The sequence below is a fragment of the Rhinolophus ferrumequinum genome, chromosome 5 (genome assembly GCF_004115265.2).
Source record: "Rhinolophus ferrumequinum isolate MPI-CBG mRhiFer1 chromosome 5, mRhiFer1_v1.p, whole genome shotgun sequence".
Taxonomy (NCBI): Eukaryota; Metazoa; Chordata; class Mammalia; order Chiroptera; family Rhinolophidae; genus Rhinolophus; species Rhinolophus ferrumequinum.
Window position 1 is genome coordinate 36,649,283 of NC_046288.1, and position 21,546 is coordinate 36,670,828.

Consider the following 21,546-nt stretch of genomic DNA (forward strand, 5'->3'; position numbering starts at 1 on the left):
AGCATACTATCTTACAAGAAGGAAAAGAAATTTATCAGACAATATGAATAAAGCAAAATGTTATATACCCAATGATAATTGCCAATTTGGGGGAAAACTTAGGAAAAACTAATTTCTTATCTCCAAAGTTAGTAGATTCAAAGCACCAATAGACCAAGGTAATAATGACATGAATATGATTCAAATACAAATGCCTTTATGTGTAAGTCTTACTACCCTGAGATTATATTGGAAGGGCGGTTTCATAAGCTAGCTAAATTGGTTGAAAGGATGAATGAAAATTTCTGTAGGAATGGGGAATTCCTCCCCTGGGACACTGTAAATAAATAAAGTTAGTAGGCATACATTGAAGGAGAATTCCAAACTGTTCAGGACTCACATTCCATCCTGGCACATGATGTGATGTGACTGACAGGTCACCATTTCTTAGTCAATTCAACCCAAAATGGACACCTCTCTCTATGAAAAGACTAGTACACAACCTGATTTCCCCCTCACCACCCCCGCTCAATTCTATTCCCTTTCCTGTCCCTGGATCTGTAAGAAGAGGTGGTTTTTTTCTCTGTAGTACTATCTGATCAAGAGGCAAGATCAAATAAAGGAATTCCACTTTCCAGGTATAAAATGTTACTTAACAGCAAAATACCAGTTTCACATACCTCGAGAATGTCAAACTTTGCAGTCTTCACTTTGGCCCAGGTTTTCTTCAGTCGCGAGACTGGACTCATATTCATGCCAGCTTCCCATTTAAAATGGGGAGGGGGAGAAGAAAAATGAAAGAGAGAAATAAGAAAAGCCATTCTCACTTATAGTCTGAGAAAGTGTTCATTACTAAGTATAAGTAAGTTAACTTTATAAAAAACTGCCAAACAGTTTGGCAAAGTACGTAGTAGAACCATCTTACAGTCCCTTCCCCCATACTGTCTGAGAGTTCCACCTGCTCCACATCTTCACCAATACTTAGTTCAACCAGTCTTTTTCATGGTAGTCATTCCAGTGTGTGAAATGGTATTTCACTGTGATTTTAATTTGTATTTTTCTGATGGCTAATGATGTGGAACACCTTTTCATATGCTTATTATCCATTACTGTATCTTCTTTTGTGAAGTGCCTGTGGTATTTTGCCCTTCATTTCACTGGGTTATTTGTCTTATGATTGATGTGTAGGGTTCTTTAGATACAAGTTGTTTTTCAAAACTACATATATATTACAAACATTTTCTCCCATGATATGGCTTGCCTTGACATTTTCTTAATGGTATCAGAGGGAAATTAAATATTAAATGTATTCCATGAATTCTTGTATACTTAAGTCATCTTCTATCACCTAGACTGTGGACCTTTCATTCAGGTTCCTGATTTAGATATCGTTCTACTCACTACTTTCAGGAAGTGAGCCATATAAAGAGCTGAAACTTGGCCAGTATTTTTTATGGGGGAGATAAAGAGGAAATGATATGAAAAGAAATGGAAAAAACAAATGATTGAGAGGGGACATGGATTAGTAGGATCAAAATTACTGAATTAAATTCGGTGGATTCTCTGGCTTCAAGTTGACTCTGATTCTAAAGAGCCAAGTAAATATTCAAATATTTACTGAGTACCTACAATGTGTAGGACAGCCATGTCATATATAATATAAATTAGGATACGTTTTAATGAAAGAGTCATTATAAATTGTGGCAGGGCAACAGGTATAATTTGGAGAAACTAAGACACAGGGTTACCCCATGCTCTATGTTTATAGAATGAGTGGAAAGACACATGGTCACTGGCAGTTAAATCCCCATGACATAGATGAGGAGCAAAGTTTGTCTTCCAGGATAATAAGGTCTGAAGGTGACAAGTACTAGAAGCATGGGCACAAAGTGTTCCAGTTTCTCAAGCTACCCTCTTGTTCAAGCTGACGGAATCAGGTAATTTAGTCTCAGATCAAATATTTCTATAATGCTTGATACACAAACTGCCCCAATACTTTTTAAACCCTTAACTTATACAAATGTCTCACTTACAAGCTTTTACAGGTAAATATTCAGATGAGGATAAATTGACTAAATGTATTCCATGAATTCTTGTATACTTTACAAGGATTATATACACTGGTACCAAATTAGGTCATGTAAAGCATTCTGAACATTTTGAAGCAATTCAGGATCATGATGTAGTTTTCATTCACAAAACAAGTATTTGAAAATTTTCAGTGAATACATTTCACAGGATGTATAAAGGACATGTATCTTCCAGAAAACACTCACAGATTATTGCCATCAAGGAATTAAAGTTGCCGATGTTAAAACACTCTCGAGCGACATCAATGAAGTACTCAATCATTCTTGCCCGGTGCTTCTTCTTTACAGGCTGTACAGAAAAAGAAAAAAAAAAGGAAAGTTATCCAACATGTGGGCATAATAGATGCAGTAAAATAAGTATGAAAGAATAATATAGAGACATAGAGACAGAAAAAACTCATTTTCTCACCATGCAGATTTCTGTCGCAACCAGGTAGCTGAGGCGGTTGAACCATTCCACATAAGCCTCTAAGTTGCGTGTCTTCTTCCGTTCACTGTAGCAACTCTAAAGGAGAGACCAAGTGAACATATGAATTGGAGAAGGAAAAGCAAAGTGTGTGTTAGGCTCTCATTTTTGTCATATATGGGCCTTAACTCTCAGTTTATGGATTAGGAAAGCTTTCTAGGATGGGGTGAGAGAGAGGAACTGGGAGAGAAGGTGGGAGGGACTAACATCCTGGACTCTCCTTAAAGAAATCAAGATCTTTTAGCATAGTGCAATGGAATCCTTCGGGTCTAGAAATGTCCTCTGATACATGCATGACAGTGTCCTTCCCTCCCAGGAAACTAAGTTACTCTCGGTGGGAACTGTCCTCAGAAGCACAAGTACAGGAACTATCCTCAGAAGCACAAGTACATTCTAAAATAATCGACAGATGGATGAGATGTGAATACCAAATGCTATCAGCACAGCAAGGAGAAGCTGGGAGTACAGGGGACTAGAAAAGTTTTTCTTAAAATTAAGTGTAGGACAAAATTTTGGAGCATCATGTAGCAAGAAAAGAAATATCTTCCATGGTAGACACATGGACGTCTACAGCATCATGGACCTTAGTAGGGTGAATGACACATCGTTGGAAAGCCGAAGTAAGCTCATTTCGGAGTTCAAGGCCAAGCCTGAAGAGATTAATCACATCCCTCTTTCCTTCCTTCCAAAAGGAACAAATAAACAAAGGCCACTGGCCTTCCATTGATTGCACAACCTAATCTTCACTTCCTGTACTGAGGGAAACTGTTCTAAGGCCGGAAAACAGCTGTTGCCCCGACTCCCAAAGCAGAGTTTTCATCAGTGGGTGAAAACTCATTAGTCTTTGCCTAGTAATTTGAAATGCTTCTGAAGATCACTGGGGCCAAAATTTCTTACATATGTACACTGGTTTTATAGTCAGTGCCCAGTGTTATTTTCTTTAAATGCAGGTTTTGCTCAGGCAATAAACCTACCATGAGGGATTCACCTTAAAACAAGAGGCCAAGTGGTAAAGATTCTTCCTCACGGTGATGGACCTATATCCTGTCTTTACCGCCCCTGCTATTGTTGAATCACAAGCAGCGCATTTTCTTTCTGACTTAATCTGCTAAAACCATTAGGCTTTATCTCCCACCTTCATCACCACAAATGCCTGCATCTACTTGCTTATTATATTTCCAAATAAGGAGGAAGAAGAGGCTCAAAGTCGGTGATAGGGGAAGACTACGGTAAAGGCACTTGGAGACCTGGCTCAAGAAAAACTATGATGAATCAGACATGGCTAATGAAAGAGGAAAAAAACAAACAAACAACAACCAAAAAAACCTGTCTCATTTTAAAACCTAAAACAAAATAGTTCCAAGTTCTGTCTCTTGGGCCCACAGGCTAAGAAATTCCATTTCTGATTTCAGGGCTGACCGCTGGGTAGACTGATTACCTTGTCATTGTCCAAAGGGTCCTTCTGCACAAATGCCTGAACAAATTCTTCTGGTCCAATGTAATTGAGCCTTTCCTGAAACACAAACCCAGAAGGTCAACAGGATTAAAGAAAAGGAGAAGAAATGGACTGTCAACTCTGTCTATCGACTTTTGGCACCACCCCCCACATTAATGCTGCTTGTAAAATGAGCCTCTAACCCTAAGCAGGGCAATTTTCTGCTTAGCTCAGTGCTACACTAGACAGTAAAAGGCTGAATGAGTCACAGAAAAATTAATTGGGGGACAAGGGAAGAGAGGAGGAAGGTCAATCAACTCTTCGCTCGTCAGTCTTGGTTACTGTTTACTTTAAAGTGAATTCCCAGAATATCAGAAACATGTATATTCAAATCTGTAAACAAAACCAGTTCCAGCTATTTCACAGATTATTTCCCATTTGGATTATTTTAACCTCTCCTGCAACATTACTGCTGACAAGCACACTGTCTGGTTGCCAAAGCAAACCAAGTCTGTGGTTGTAAAGAGCAAGGATGCCGGCAGCCTCACCAGCTCTATGTGAGTCAGCTGCTGGGCCAACGTGTAAGGGTCACTGCAGGCGGTAATGATGTCCCTTTGTATGGACTGTGGCTTGGTCTTGAGAACGGTGAGCCGATCTGCAGATGAGGAGCTGATTTTTGCCAGGACTTCCTCATACTGGCTGAGTGCAGCAAGTTTGCGGATTAGAGACTGGATCATCTGCTGAACATTCTTCCTATATGTCTGCCAGAGAACAAGCAAAAGATTACACACTCGCTCTGTACACCTATCTTTACCACTATGCAAACTCGGAGGCTATATACTTAAATGATTTTACCTTGATGGTGGAGAACCACCTTGGTCCAGGGAAGTTACAGGAGGATTCAGCCTAGCTCTAGCAGTTTCAAAGAGACACATACACATAAGATGTCTTTTCAGACCTGTAAGATTTAGTTCTTTTCAAGGGCTGCCCTTGAGAGCATGATTCAAGTTGCACCATGAAAAAACTAAAGTTACATTTGAGATGAGTTACTGAAGGAATCCCATGTAATAAGAGCCAAATATAAATAAATGTTCTTGGGGCTGGCATAGGAATGTACTGGTTTAATTTTGGTGGATTAAAATGCATTGATCTCGAATCTGGGCATCCTTTTCCTAACACTTTTTCTTTAGGGCTGCCTTTGATTTCCCCATTCCTATCATTCCCTGTCTTATTAGTCTAAGGACATGGACAGCCACCTCGCAGAAATACACCATTACTTCCCACTCACCCCTCAACCCCCTTCCAGACTTCTACCCATAACATGGGTGACCCCAGAAAGCAGTGGATATTCCTTTTTGGTATCTGCCCTGCACTGGGCTCATGTCCGTTTCTTTTGCATTCAGGGGTCGGTACTGAAGTTCACAACCAAACTCTTCCACATGGGCAATTCTCCCTGTAATGCTACTACTATCTGCAACTTTGTTTGCTGCTGCATCATGCTACCGCCACGACCCTTGAGAGAAATTAGTCTTAAAAGCAGTGTTTGTAGTATAGATTCATGTCAACTCCTTGACTTCTAAAACACTTGTTGAGTCCAAGAAATAACTTCACAATCAGTCAGTCCTTGGGGTACAGTTAGCATGATGTAAGTTATGGCGTTCTTTAATTCTTCCTGTGTTACCCCAAAATTGCCAAACAAACAATAATGATCCTTCTTGGTAAATTATGAGACCCCTATCAGAGGAAGGCACATGGGCTGACTCAATGCTAGCATGGTCCTTAGGCTGAGAGCTCTAAAAAAGGACAGGCTCAATGAATTTAGAGATGTAGAAAGGCCTGTTTACCCTTCACTGCCTAAACAGCTCTTTTTAAAAGTTACCACAATACCATTTTCCAAAATTAATTACCTGAAAATCAAATGGTCTCTAACCTACAAGTGTAAGAACCACATTATTTTCCAGAAGTAATTTGTTTATGAGGGCATATTACAAAAACTCAAATGATTACACAGTTTCATATTTACGATAAGGATTAATGATGAACACATCTGAAAATGACCAATTCTTACAAATCAAGGCAAAAAAAGTACAACCAGCCTACTGTTTTCTTTACTTCTCTTCTTGTCTGGTATATTCCACTGAGTTCTTTAAAATTGGCCCATTACATGACCATTTTTTCTCTCTACATTCACAGACTACCCTAAAATTAATAATGAAATACCCATGTTTTTTTAAAAAAATTGAACCTTAAAAAAAAACACCTGTCTTCCACACAACGTTAAGGCAATCAGTTTAGAAGATGCTCTCTATTTGGTAATACACTTGTCACGCAAAGAAAACACCTCTTTCTTTGGAATTCAAAGCAGTTCAAGGCTGAATTGAGAGCTGCTTTAAATCCCTTTTGGGGGTGCGGGGGGATGAAATGGGGGTGAGGAGGGTCAAAGGGTACGAGGTTCCCAATTATAAAATAAATAAGGCCTGGGGATATAACGCATGACATGGTGAGTACAGTTAATAATACTGTACTGCAGATTTGAAAGTTGCTAAAAGAGTAGATTGTAAAAGCTCTCATCACAAGAAAAGTAATTTTGTACCAATGTCTAGTGACAGACGTTAACTAGACTTATTGTGGTGCTCGTTTCGTAATATACACAAATATCGAATCGTGATGTACACCTGAAACTAATATGTTTTACAACAATTATACCTCAACAAAAATAAAAATAAAATAAATCCCTCATCCCTATTCCCCTTGTCTCTTCTATTTTCATGATCTTGAATTACATTAAAAATCTATGAACTTAAAATGGCTTCTTCATCCTTCTGCTTCAAATGTCATAATGCTCCCCCCAGGTGATTCTGATATGCAGCAAAGTGTTAGAACCAATACTCTACTAGTGTTGCTGCTGAAAGATTCTTATTCTACACCGTAAAAAATGCTTTTTTAGGGAAGAGATAGCAGAGGAATGTACAGTCAAGGATTCAGTGCACAAAAGCAGCAAAATATAAGAGGAAAATATATACAAAAGAGTACAGGGGGGAAAGCTATTCATATAACAAAGAACTAGTGTGTGTGTGTGTGTGTGTGTGTGTGTGTGCGCGCGCGCGCATATATATGTGTGTATGACCTCTTTTAAAAGTTTCCTGCTGCCATTTGATTCCGTAAGAAACAAAGCTTTGTGTTATTAAGCATGCTTCCTTACTGAGTCACGAATTGCTAAATATGTACCTATTCTTTTTTATAACTTCAAATGCCAGTGACAGTAATTACCTGCAAATAAAGATAAAGACCAGCCCCTTAAGGAAGAGAAAAGTGCATTCTACCCACTATAGTCATTTGTCATGTAATTCAATCATTAATTTCATTTCATGTTTCTTGCAGGCAAGTCCTAATAAACCACTTCATTTTAGGCAAATCCCCAGGGGTGAAAAATATTAAGCCAAATTATGTGGAACTGTCCTAGCAGATTCAGAAGAACCTGCCTAAATTATATATGGGGCACACCTGGATTCACCGACTGCCAAAAAACCAAATCCATAAAGTCTTAGGCAAGAAGCAACAAGTCCTAATCCAAGCCCACACTCCTTCCCGTGGAGAGAAATAATATTTCAGTAGAGGAAGAATTTTTCCTACTCCAGTAATTGAATAGGAAACAAACTGTTCGTTCATTCATTCATTCATTCAAAAACACCACCGAGTGCCTTTTAAGTGCCAGGTACTGAGCTAGAAGTTAAGGAGCTATGGTGAGCCACGGGGGCACAGCATGGAGTCCAACGGGGAAAAACCAGCCATAAAAAAAGCAAGTAATTACTAACACCGAGTGCTATGAAGGAAACAGTGGTGAAAGCCAACAATGGGGGGTGGGGTGGGACATGGTTGTGGTCAGGGTGGTGAGGGGAGGTCTCTCTGAGGAGAGACACTTAAGCACATGACAGGTAAGTGGCATGCCAAGCAAAGAACTGAGGAAAGAGCATCCAAAACAAAATTTTAGAGCTGACAGGGACATTGCTACAGGGCAGGTATCTATAGAGGTAATTATAGAAATAAAGAAGGAGCAAAGAATTCAGGGACTTGACAAAAGCACACTCAGATCAAGCTGCTACCAAGTGAGGACCCGATTCTGAATACTGGATAGAAGTAGAAAGAACAACATCTCCCTGTAAAACCCCTGATCAAGGCAGGTGACATCTCTCCACTCAGCCTCTAGGTTCATCAGTTCCTTAGTTAGACTTGGCTTATGTTCTCATCTCTTTTCACACTCAAAACCTTCTGAAAATCTCAAGGTTTATCAAGGATTTATTAACACAGAAATGCTGATAAGAAGCCAGGTCAGAAGGCTGTTTGGCCCTTTGCACAGTTCTACCAACACTTAAGTGGATTGACCTTGTTTAAAAAAAAAAAAAAAGATCCATCTCTCCAGCACAGATAGAAATGATCACCCTCTCTCCCATGACAAAAAGGACAAAAATCCATCCATTTGGCATTTTGAGAACATTAACTTTTTATTAGTATTTATTTGACAAAGATTTTGAAGGTGTTCTTTTTGGGAAGGACCAAGTCACCATTTCTACCTTTTAAAAAAGCAAGAGAGGGAAGGTAAGCTGACTGCCATATCAAGACCTTAAATACAACTTAGCTAAAGCGAAGCACTGACTGGCTTAGAGTTCAGCCTCCTACAAGAAAAAGTTCTTATGAAGCCACTAATCTTTTGAGCAGCTTGTCATAACCTAAGGTCACTGAGACAGCTTTGACCCTGCCAAGCAACCCAAGAGCCCACCCCTCTAATAAAGGATTTTCCTACAAAGCTGCATCATGATGCTTAACTTGGGCCTTAGTGAGTGAGGGATTTACCAATTCATACCTTGCTAGAATCTGTCACACACAAACTGGCAAAATGATTATAACAGACATAAATTGCAAAATGAGTCAGGAAAGCACTCATTCAACCTTATGGAAATATGGCTGTCTCGAGTATCAGGATTCAATATAATATCAGTAAAAGGGTTAATTCCATTTTCATGAGAACATAATTCAGGAAAGCAAGTGCAACTTTTTCAAGCACTAATCTTATAAAATTTTAGTCTAATTTCTTTTTCTTTTTCTTTTTCTTTTTAAGTTAGGGGAAATAGTATTAAAATGTATTCACCAGTAGTAGACAGAATAGATAGGGTGGGTATCTTGTTACGTACTTTCCAGTATGCCACTGAAAGAGTAAGTTCTCAGGGAAGGTTATTTGTAATTAGAAAACGCATTTTAAGGCGAATGAAACAAGACATCACTACAACTGCCAAATGCTTCATCTATCTTTTTTTATGAGAAAATGTTATATGTGTGCCTAAGTCACTTGCTCCCAAGAGCTCACCAGCAACACAGAACCTACAAGGACTTCCTTGCCCAACAAGCCTCAACACAGAATACCAGCCCTCCAGGCCTGCTTCAAAGAGGATAAGCTTGAATATGTCGCAGCTAGTTAGCTCTTAACAAAGACTCACCTGAGGGAAGCAATATTTATGAAAGATTATCTAAGAGACTTACTTTCCATCTCCACATACCATAGGCACTAGCCTTGAGTCTACTTCCGGCACCAGATGACTTGGATCCTTTTTCCTTTGTCTTCTCCTCTCACAAAGAATCACCTTTGCTAATTTAGACCTTAATTGTATGGCCTCCATTTTTTATCAAGGAGTATTTGTTATAAACACTATACAGAGTAGTTTCCATGATCTCATTCTATGCCCCCTATACAAAGTCTCTCATATAAAAGTCTTTTAAAATTGCATTTCAGTTAATGCCCTGAAGAATTAGTATGCCTAATCTTTTTCTGATCGTGAAAATTATATAACCAACTGTAGTTCCCTTTTATCTGGAGCTTACATGCAAATCATAGCAGTCCTGTCCCACTCTGTTGGTTCTCAACATTAGCCCATTTGCTTTCTCCTTTCCACGGTACAAACTGTCCATTTTGATTTATAATATATTAGTATACTACTTATTATCTGTTAATATATTGTTATGTATTTTATGTCTATTAATGTTTATATCTACAAATATGATATTTATTACCTAACTTGCTATGTCAAACCTTTCTGGAAGGAAGAAAGAAAAACTAAAGAAAGTAAAGTAAAACTAAAACACACTTACAAGGAGGGTAGGAGGGAAGGTTGATCAGGGTCAAAGAGGTCAAATATATGTCAAATATATGGTGCCAGGAGACTAGACTTTGGGTGGTGAAACTTACATAGTGTTATTAACCAATGTTACTGCAATAAATTTAAGTTAAAAAATAAAATTAAAAAAATAAAAGAGACCCAAAAAGAACACACTTGCATCATGAATCCTGTGCATGAATGGACACGAACATTCCCCCAAATTAATCACATAAAACCCTAGATCCAATCCCTTTGAAGTGGGGTTGTATAATCATACCCATTTAACACCCCACACAGACCAATACGCTTTGTAGAAAACTTGCCCAAAGGTGAAACAGAAAGGAAGCAGTGGGGATTCTGATGTCTTATTCAGCATCATTTCCCACCACGGTTCTGCCTGGAAATGCAAGTGTCGTGCTAAATTCAGGTTACCCACCTCCTCACCACTGGTTATTCGGTGAGCCAGATCTTTTAAGTTTCTCATCATTCTTTCATCCCGAAAATCATAAGGAAATGTTTCTGTCCATTCTGTCAGCAGTTGAAGGATTTTGGGTGCAATTTTTCTTATCTGGTTCTAGGAAGAAAAAGCAAATCTAATTCAATGATATCTATCACCATGGACTATATCAAATAAATAATTACAAACAGCGTCACTGATAAACTTCAAGTGCCAAGTCTTTGGGGTTAAAGAAGCTCCAGTCCCCCTCCCCTAAATCATCTGCCACCAACTGAAGAAAGGATCTAGGGATCTTTCATGGCATTAGATTTGTATCGCGTTCTTTATGCCATTCCCAATTCCCTTTGCATAACCAAGATATCATTTATGCACCTCAGCCTGGGGATAAGCTAGGGCTACTTAAGGACACCAAGTTCACAAAATCTAAGCCATAGAGTTACCAAACCCAATAGAGAAAAAACTGTAAAGTTCAAAACACATCATTACCTTATCACCATCAGGATCATTTAGCTTCTGGTGCTCAACACATAAGTGGCAAACTTTGGCCATTAGCTCATATGGATGCATAAATAACCGAGAACTGAGTAGAAAGGTAAATATGTACGTTCTCTGCGGCAAGAGAAAAAAACATCAAGGTTAATTCTCTCTGAAACTACTATTTATCCAAATATTATACACCTTATTTCATTAAGTTCCCTCGATCAAAGTTAACATGCTGCAGTTTCCAAAGTGATGCTTACTAGTAATAAAACACCATAAGATGGATTTCTCCTTTACCTTCTCGTGGATCTTTTCCATTAAACTACACTAACAATAACAAAACTACAAGATAAGTTTAGCTGCAGAAGTTATTCACAGCACATTTTCACGTCCGTCCTGTGGGAGCCAGGATACCAGCACGCATAACTCACTCTAGTGAAGAAGAATAAAATCCAGCCCTGACAGATAAATCTAACTTAAATGTACTACCCATACAGAATCGTGTTCTGTGTCCAAATAGGATGATAACTAAATGGAAACCAAAACACCCAACCAACATCAGCTCAAGAATCCTCCAGTGTGTCGAGGGTCACACACTGAAGTGTTTGTGTGCTGTGTCACAACATTCAAAGGCAGGCTTTCAAGTAATCTATTTATTTGCTCAAAGGTTAAACAATTTGATAAAATACAGTATCACACTATATTTTTCTTTAACCACATTGTCTCCCAAGAAGCCAGTAATGAAGTAGTGCTTATTTGTTATAACAGTTTCAGACTTCCAGTGAAAAGAAAAATTCCATGGGTCACCCCCCACCCCCATTTAGGCGCCTTTACTAGCTCATAAACACTTAAGAGAGCTGAACAAGGAACTCCTTTTACTTTTGATTACAAGCTTTCTCTGTGTGGCAACATATTTGAGAATTCTTTGTAGCAAATCATATACAGAGATAACTCAGTAAGAAACATTATGGTGAATTACAGTGGCAAGCACAACTTATCCTTTACACACCAAGGTCATTATTATATTTATAAAAGCATATGAATCTAGTGTCTAGATACTTTCATGAACTCTAATTGGGAGTGAGACCATATGCAAATTACGAATTTCAGTTTTCTCCTCTCTAGCCTCTTGGAATTGCTGTAAAGACTGAGCAGATGTAAATGAATTGCCTAGGTTAGGAAGTACTATCTATACAAATGTCCGTTATCAAAGTAAAACATTAGCAAGCATGTCATCTGAGGTCCATTCTATAAAGAACTTCATCTTGAATATAACTCTTGTACCCTTTGTCTAACTTCACTTTTCTCAGCATAGTGACAGTCCTGGAAACAAAAAGGCATTAAATATTATGGTAGCATCCAATGTTGTCTGGCTTGTCCATTTAAGAACCAAGGTATACTACAGATGCTTCATTTAGATGGCATCTGACTGCCTACAGTGTGGTACCAATCCTGGAAAGAAATTGATATGCAGACAACCACCAAAATCTGAATCACACCCAAACTCAATCTGATCTCAAAGCAGTCAATAATCATATGCTATTTGTACTAGAAAAATTCTTAGCCACCCAGATATAATTTGGTAGTATTAGGAGCCCTGACTACTATATTATGATTTCTGCTGAACACCAAGGATGTGTTTCAAATGAATACTGATACCTACATCCGGATAGTAATCCACGTTAGGTACTAAGTGCTGGATGAGTGCTTCCAGAGATCCAGAGAGGAGGTTGTTGTCATGGTAATACAACCCGCCACAGCTGTCCTCTGCAGACTGATAGAGGTTTCGGTTGTAACCACTGCTGTCAAACATAGCTGAAAAGGGAGGCGTCTGAGGCATGCTTTCCTAAAATAAATGAAAAAAGAGAACACATAGTATCAGTAATATGCAATCCAAACCAAAATTAAGCTTTAACAGGTATTAGGCTTTAACGGTAAAGAGGAAACAGGCAATTTTAAAAATAGGTTAGGTTCTCTCTGATACAGTAACAGAATCCATCAAGAAGCAAACTGTTCTTTGAGTAACACATGTATGCATACTTTTGAGTACCAATCTCATTTACATTAAATGCCATAAAATGCTTAGATCAAAGAATCCAATCTGGACTTAAATTCGGGTCTCTGGCTGCCATATTCAGATATCAGTCCTTCACATCTGGTTGTAAAGGTGGGGAATGAAACTGTGCTTCAAATTGCTTTACCCCACAGAAGCAACTATTACGCTAAGGAGGAAATGTGCAAGCCTTCCAAGTTCATTGGCATATGTATTACATAACACTGAAGAAATAGCGGACCAGCACAGGGCATATGAGAGGATAACAAAAACAAAAGTTGAAAATGAAATTGTAAAAGAGGCCTAGAATTAAAGTACACAGTGTGTGTGTGTGTGTGTGTGTGTGTGTGTGTGTACAGATGTATAAATGCATCCGATTTATTGCTGACTCCCTAGCTTTCCCTGGAAGATGGGATGCTGTTGATTTTGCACCCCTTTGTGTTAAATTCTTATGGAGGTGGAGGGCTCTCTAAAGCCTCAGTTCTCAGGAAACACACAGGCTGAGAAGGTACCTGATTTGGAGAACAAGGAGCACTGTGACATTCCTCTCCACCTGTGTGCTTTACAACTCACAGAGCCTTGTCAGAGTGTGCTCAGCAGAGGCCAGAGGCTATTAAGTTATCACTTGGATTCCTAGGGACGGGAGAGGCCCTGAGAACAGACTCCGGGTTCTGGCAGCAGATCTGGACAATGGAGTCATTCAGGAGCTGCCAACTGCAGGTTTCAGCAGTCAAACAATGAGAGGAAGCCAAACTCCAGCCTTGGGCTGACAGGGAGAGGGTGTGTGGAGGCTGCATGAGGATACAACCTGGGCTCATGCTTCTTTTCAAGATGCCAAAAGACATTTGCATCCGAATGGCGTCGGGCTGTGGAGCCCTGTCTGAGAAGACACAGACCTCACCCCCAGCATCTAAGTTCCAGCTCCACCCAACGGGGGGCAAGCCTCACAATATGTGCAGTGTCTCCGTGGGGGGAGGGCGCTCAGATGGGGTGTTGGGGGAAAAAAAAATCCCTGATAAAGCTCACCTGACAGGTGAACTTGGCACTTAGGGAAATAAGCATCAAGAAAAGGAGACAGAGAAAAAGCTTCAGCATTTTGTAGTCTATCCCACCCACAACACCAACGCTGAGGGAGAACGTAAAAGGATCCCTGGAAACATAGCCGCAAATGGGCAGAAAGTGATTACTGAGAATCACTCTGTCTGGGGAGGTTTGTTATTATCAGTCACCATTGTTGTGCATCTCGCTTACGCAGGGCATAGGCATGGCCACAGGATCAGGAAATGTGGAATCTAAACGTCAACACAAGTGCTCCACACTTCATTGCTAAGACCTCACACGCAGGATTCCCGGTTAAATAAGTCACTCAGTGTTAACATGGTATAAGGCAATGGACAAGGTATGTTTCTGTCTTCTTCAAATTGCCGGTTTTCTGAGGATGATTCATGTGCAATATAATCTCTACAAATGGGTTGTCCTTGGTGGGAAGAAAAATAAGATCCTGTCTACCTTTGCCAGGAGGAACTCAAAAATTGAGATGCCGGGATCTGAGACGAGAGGCATCTGAAAGTTACTGTTGAGAGCCTGGAGGGAGCACTCGTCTGGATTGGACTCTCTGCCTCCAGCTTTAGACGGTTAAAACCACACAGTTTCTGTCATGCAGGGTGTCAGGCGGGGTCTCTGGTCCCGCTCCCCACATAAGAACACAGGATATAGTGAGGCCAAAAAGGAACACCCACGGAGCCAGAGGTAGGGGAGTCATACCACTATATTCTCGCTGGAGGCTGGATTCACACGACGTGCAACCTGCTGTCCGCTTTTCTGCCAACCAACCGACCCCCCATGCTAACTGCAATCCTCTCCTGCTAGCTGAGCCCCCATCTTCTTGCTAGCCCCCATTTTTCTGCTAGCATAGCCACGGCAGTTATATTAGTGGCCAATGGCTCACTGGTTACAGCTGACGGCCAACTAGCCACAGCTGACGGCCATCCAATCACAGCTGATGGCCATTTACTACCTGAGCCAACACCTTTCCACGTGAGGCCGAGACGCCTAGAAACTGCACTCCTGGCTCTGTCCCCAGTTTCCTTCGTGCACAGGATGACAAGTAGAACTCACTCTATCATGCCCTGGAGTTTTTTTGTGTGTTTCTTTTTCTGCCAAGTGCCATGAATTTTCCTCCATTTCTCCACTTACTATTCATCACTACAGAAACCATGCTAACGAAGTGCTTTGGGAGATGGCTGACCAGGATTCAGGAATTCCAGAAAATGTTAAAACTCCAAAAGGACCATAGAAACCACCTGGTCCAGCAGGGCAAACAGATTTCATTTCACTTTCTAACAGCGATCAATTCAAAGCGGTTGCCTAGAAGCCTGAGGATGAGCCAGAAGGATTCAGAGGCTGTAAGCAGGTGGGCAAATGGGTGTCCTAAGTGGTTAGGAACGACTCTAAGGCAGTCTTGGATGAAGCCAAGGCCCAGTGCCATCACAACCTGGTCCAGTCTCCTCTTTCCATAAATGTGCAAACTGAGACCCTGGGAGGTGAAATGAAGTGACCGTGTGGCAGAGATCACACGGTGACGTGACCACTGCACCAAGTGAGCCCAGTGGAGCGCCCCTGAATCTCGTACCCCTGCTGCCTTCAGTTTATCAACACTAAGCACTAACCCACAACATAGTCGTGGGTCACTCAGAGTTCCCTTTTAAGGAACTGCAACAGAAGCCACCAAGTATTTGCACATCTGAATTATTTTCTCCCACAAAGCGGACAAGGACTCATATCTAGAGAAGTCCCGATGTGGTGCATCATAGCCATGAAAACTGGAAAGTCATTTACAATCCCCCCACCCCCCACCAGTATGTTTTTCATCTGGAAAACTACTTCTAATTTTGCTCACCCCTTCCAAAATTCTAAATTATAACAAACGACTGATTTTCTTTATAGCGAAGTTCTTCTTAGAGCCTTATTAGAGCAATGGCAAAAGGCTTTTGCACTGGTCCTTGGAAAGGTGGCACGCACAGGATTTGTTTCAGGAGGTACAAAAATCGCAACACTTATAAACCCCCTCCAACCAGGCGCCAAAAGAAAATATTGCAAATAGCAATGGAAACCAAACTGAGGTAAGTTAATTGGAGTTATAGCTTATTATATTGAAAAATAACTTTTAAGAGAGTATGTCACAGGTCATTTTCTCTGCCTTCTAATTACCCCGAAGTTTTGTTGCTAATCCGCTGATTTGATTTTCCTATAAGTCACCTTGACTGCTGAACTTGCACAGCGTAAGGGACCCCAGCCCCCACATACACCTTAATTCTGCACACTGCTCATATTTTTCTATCTTGCCATATACTCAAGTTAGCATCTTTTCAATTCCTTAGGCCCTCTCCTATCTTTAGCTGTACTTTCTTCTACTACAGGAGCCTGCATGCTGGAAAAGGTCTCCACATCCCACAGTCCTTTACTTCTCTGGTTCCCCCTCAAGGCCCTTCACCTGAGAAGCATGCTGTGGAAGGCTCTGAGATTGTCAGTAGCTCCCATTTGTGTAAGGTGCACTGCCTACCAACGCCGTTCTGGATTCTACAACCACCCTGTTTGGGAGGCATTCTCATGGTTTTGACTGCCTAAGACGCTGAGGTTCAGAAAAACTAACAACTCGCTTGGGGTTACACATCAGATAAGGGACAGACAGGGCACAGTTTCAAACCTCAGTCTTCAGATGTCAGGTTCAAAATTTATTACATGACATGTTATACTGCAAATGGTATTCTTTGAACTTCTAATGTTTAACTATAAAATGAAAAGCCTGTCAGTTTGTCCCAAATTGTAAGCTATTAGAAAAATTTATGTTTTACATGTTCTACATAAATCCTTGCTCCAAAGATATATTAAGGCCATTAATTACTCTTATTACAAAGCAATACTGTCAACAAAAATATTTAAGCTACTGACGTTTGCAATCAAAACATAGTCCCATCTAGACAGAGATTTCACATATTCTAATATACATTTATTTATATTTTAGTATCCTTAAAATCGGGATGCCCATCAATAGCCAAATGATTAAAAAAAATGTTTAATTAAGTCTTTTTTAACCACATATGAAATAAAAGAGCATTTTACAATAGATGTAAATAAAATACATCTATCCTAGAGTCACTGAAATACAGTAGTATTTGCTTGTGTATACTTTATAGATTTCTAGTAAAGATTTATATGAGACAAACGACCAAAAGAAGGATCATGGGTCACAGCATTCATCACCCATTTCTGGACAATCTCTAACAAGCGGCCCGCCCAGCCATGTCCCGGAAAGATCAGCTGCCTAGTGTCAGAGATGCATTTGATAAACAAGGGGAAAGGTCAGTAGAATGGTACAGAAAGTGCTGTGTGAAGCATATTTTTAAATACCTAAGACGATAAACAGACTTTTTTTTCTTCTCTCAAGCTATCACCCATATCAAGAACCACTGTTTGTTCAGTATCCCTCCGATTTGATGCCCAGGACTTTACTTCTACCTACTTGCTTCAGCTGTGGACATGAAGTGAGGCTCAGAAGATTCAATATTGGCTTGGCTCTTGTCTAAGAAAACAAATACAATATCCAAGTACTGGACGTGAGAACCCAGAGAAGTATTTATCCCTGGGCGCTATTAACCCTAGGAATTGTCTGTTGATGATTTCCCCAGTGGAAGCAGGGCTCAGTGGGAGGCTCCTATCCCATACCTTCCACTTATTTATTTTTTAATCTCAATGTAGTTCTGATTTCTCCTTGTTTGCAGCAAAGCCTCCTTTTTACAGTGCTCATAATTAATATTTTCTGTCTCTGGGGTCCTGTAAACTCTCAATGTACTCCTCTCTGCCCTTTCCAACATAATCTCAAAAATCAACTTCTCCGGGGTCTGCCATTCTCCTATAGCACAAATTTTGCCCTACCTACCTATGAGGGACCTGCTAACCCCAAATCTTGTTTAGAAAAAAATGGACTCTTTCCAAAATTAAAATGTGTGACAGCATAAAGTTAAATACTGGCATTAACTGACTGTTAAATCAAACTTCAAAGTAGTTCATTCCTTTGGAAAAAGATTTATATGAGACACTTGCAAAAGCTGCTGACTTGATTCAAATCACTACCAGTAAGATAAGGCAGAGGACAGCTTAATCTCTTGTGCAACGCTCACCTTACAAAGTGTCCTTAGTAAACCAGTTCCTGGAGATTCAGAATATATTCTGTTTGGCCAGTGGCTCTTAGCTTTTTAGGGAGATTACAAACCTCTCCCCACATTGCCTCTAGAGAGATGCAACAAGTTTACATATACTTTCAGGGAGCTCAGACCCCAGATTAGGAAGCACATGTGCTGGCCTGTACAGAACCTAGATATGATTTATCTACTCTGCTTCAAAGGAGGAGAATGTGGTGATTCTGATGGGAAACTTGGTCTAACACATTCAAAACTGGCTCCTTAGACATCAAGGAATACTTCTATTTTCAGGTAGTACCAATCAAACAGAGTTAAAGAGGATTAAAAAAATGACATTTCTTTTGGTTTGGGTAGAGATATTTAAACAGACATTTTTTTCCCTAAATTGAGGCAGCCTTTTGGGATGGGGAAGATGCAGTGAGACAATGGGAAACAGATTTTTTTTTTCTTTTTAAACAATGAACCAGGCTAAAAGAAAGCTTAGTGCCACCAAAATTAGCATGCTGGAAAACTTCCCAAAGCTAAGTAAAAGATATAGCCAACTCAGGTATACAAGATGAGTGCTCTTTCGTAAAATTAATTTGGTAAGCTGAAAAGTTGGTTGACAGACAAGTTATCTTACAGGAGCAGCTAATTCAGTCACAAAGATATATCATGTTCTTCCAAGGACCCTGAAAAAGTTCAGCCTGACATTGATCCAGCAGCAAGGAAGCAAGCGCTGGGTGATTTAAGGGATGAATGGATTTGAAAGGCATGCCTAATGGTTTCAAACCAACTAAAGCACCAGATGAAAAGCCGCCTTTTTCTAAACAGCAGACTGTGTTTGAATTAGCAACTGCTTTTGTACAAGGTTATTTATGATGCGGCAGGTGCACCCGGATAAGGTGGTTTCAGGTGACAATTCAAATTGGAGAAGAGGTCGAGGAAAAGATGGGTGTGGGAACTAAATCAAAAGCTATCCTTCAACATCTGCTATGGATGCACTGTAAATCTCTACCAGCATGTCAAGTCAGCATTTCCTTTACACTCAAGAGAATGAGATAGAAAAGGTAGGAGTCAAAGGGGGGAAAGAAGTGTTTTTTCCAATCCTTATTTCATCAGAGTGTTTTGGTGAAATACTTAATAAAGCCAATGCCTTTATATTTATCACTGTCTTTTAACTTCTGTTCAAATGCTACACGTATGTCCCAATTAAAAACAAACAAACCCACTGACGTGGAGAATGGCTTCCCTACCACAGCTGAACTTTGAAAGCATATTTGTTTAGTGAGGACAGGCTTAATTTACTATCCTGGAATTACTGGTTTCACCAATATCTATCCATCTGGTTTCACCAATATCTATCCATCTAGATTCCAAAGGAACTTTGCATGTCGGTGACATGCATCTTCTTCCTATTTTCATTTGAGGTCCCAGAGATCTGAATGAGAGAGTTCATATGTTTCAGCTTTACAGCAGCTGGTATCTCACTGGCAATGCTGGATCTCAGAACACAAATATTGACTGTATGTTAACAGAGTGTATCTAACTATGGATTTGAGTCAGGGTGAAAGTCAAGTTTCTGACACTATCTAAAATATGGCTTATCTTGAGCTTGAAAATGTCTAAAAGATTATCTTCTCGTTTCTTTCCTCAGCGAGGGGAAGTCCTAAAAGCAGGTATTTCTAGCAGAAGCTCTGGAAACTGTAGAAATGCTACACCTCTGCTAACCTCCATGGAAAAAAGAGGTATTGTGTTGAGAGTGCAAACATACAGCGCCGACAACTCAGAATCAACTCACTTCTTTGGCATTTGAACAAAAAGTAAGCAACTCCCAGATAAGTACATTCTTTGGAACTGAGTCCCAAATGCTTAGTAGATTTCACAGTTTGGGGGGGATAAAAATCAGTATTTTTGAGGAAAGAAGGTCATATTTCTCTCGACAACAATGAAATGTTGGTATTACTTTCTGATGTGTTCTATAGTGTTCCATATAAAAAACGAATTTGCATTTTGCTTGATTGTCCTAGATGCTACTTCAAAAACTTGTTTACTAATCTATCTTTGGTTTCCCTGGAAGAAAAACAAAGCTAACATGTGCCATCTTTAGTCTTGGGGATATCTTCCTAGCAGTTTATTAAAACACAAAACAACATTTCATTACATGACAACTCTCAATGGACCTGAATAGTCATCAAAAACTTCTCTATGAGATAAATCTTTAATGTGTGGGAACTGATCACAGAACATTTCGACATTCTTCATGCATCAACCGTTTTTAATTGTCTACAACTTTCATGCAGTTCCTGAGTTTAACAGTAGATGGCCTCATGTGCCTCGTCTTTGAAAGGGCTGGTGCTTTCCAGCAATAAGTCAGTGCTACTTTAGAAAGTAAAAGGACAACTAGAGTTCTGGGGAGGGGAAAACTGAGTGATTACTGTTTGTGATTTTGGTATATTATCGAACTTAGGAAACTGGCATTTCTTATTCCATACAGTTGAAAACAACCCTGGCTGATAAAACCAGTTAAGACTCTTATTTCCTTATGTCTTAGGTGCCGCACCGTCTATGATGAGATTTAATTATTTCATTTTTCCCAGAGGAATAAAAGCGATCTTCCAGATAATCAAAATCATCATTATCTAATTTAGAGCTGTCAAAGAGAACTTTCTGGGATATTGCAAATGTTCCTCTTTGGCAATGTCCAACACAGAAGCTGTTAGCCACTTGTGGTTATTGAGCACTTAAAATGTGGCTACTGCAACTGAGAAACTACATTTTTAATTTTGTCTAATTAAACTTAAGTTTAAATATCCCCATGTGGCTATTGGCTCTCATAGTGAACGACAAAGAAGTAGCTGAATCATTTATATGTGATAGAGCTCAAGCCAAATTATAGAACATCCTATGGGGAGAATCCTTTACTAAAAGGGTATATTTTTCTAAACGCAATTCATCTCATAGGAAAGTGACCTGATACTTAGTGAGGACATTTAGTAAACAAATAGAATTTTCTATTTGCATTTTACTATAAAACCTGGTTACTGAGATAATTTTATTTTTTGGCTTCAAGTTCTTGAAAAACTACATTTATGCTTCCACCTCCATTCTTCTCTTTTAGATACACAGAAAAATCCTGGTAGTCTATACAGTAAAGTCTCTTCCTTTCTTGCAAGGCTTATTTGTCCTTTGCCTGTGTTAAACTAATTTTCATACCAGTTTCCAAATAAAATTTCCATCAATTGAATGATTTCCCA

At 39.7% G+C, this 21,546-nt stretch overlaps 1 protein-coding gene across 4 annotated transcripts in view; it reads right to left on the reverse strand.

The window, feature by feature from the left end:
• RASGEF1B (RasGEF domain family member 1B) overlaps positions 1-21,546 on the reverse strand; it is a 534,882-nt gene that overhangs the window by 11,433 nt on the left and 501,903 nt on the right. For all 4 annotated transcript variants that reach the window (XM_033106128.1, XM_033106129.1, XM_033106130.1 and 1 more), the window contains 8 exons: positions 12,720-12,902; positions 11,063-11,185; positions 10,556-10,693; positions 4,519-4,731; positions 3,974-4,048; positions 2,479-2,574; positions 2,256-2,358; positions 660-739 (listed from right to left, as the gene is read on the reverse strand). In XM_033106128.1, the coding sequence (XP_032962019.1) occupies positions 660-739; positions 2,256-2,358; positions 2,479-2,574; positions 3,974-4,048; positions 4,519-4,731; positions 10,556-10,693; positions 11,063-11,185; positions 12,720-12,902 (1,011 nt within the window). The remainder of the gene's footprint in view (positions 1-659; positions 740-2,255; positions 2,359-2,478; positions 2,575-3,973; positions 4,049-4,518; positions 4,732-10,555; positions 10,694-11,062; positions 11,186-12,719; positions 12,903-21,546) is intronic.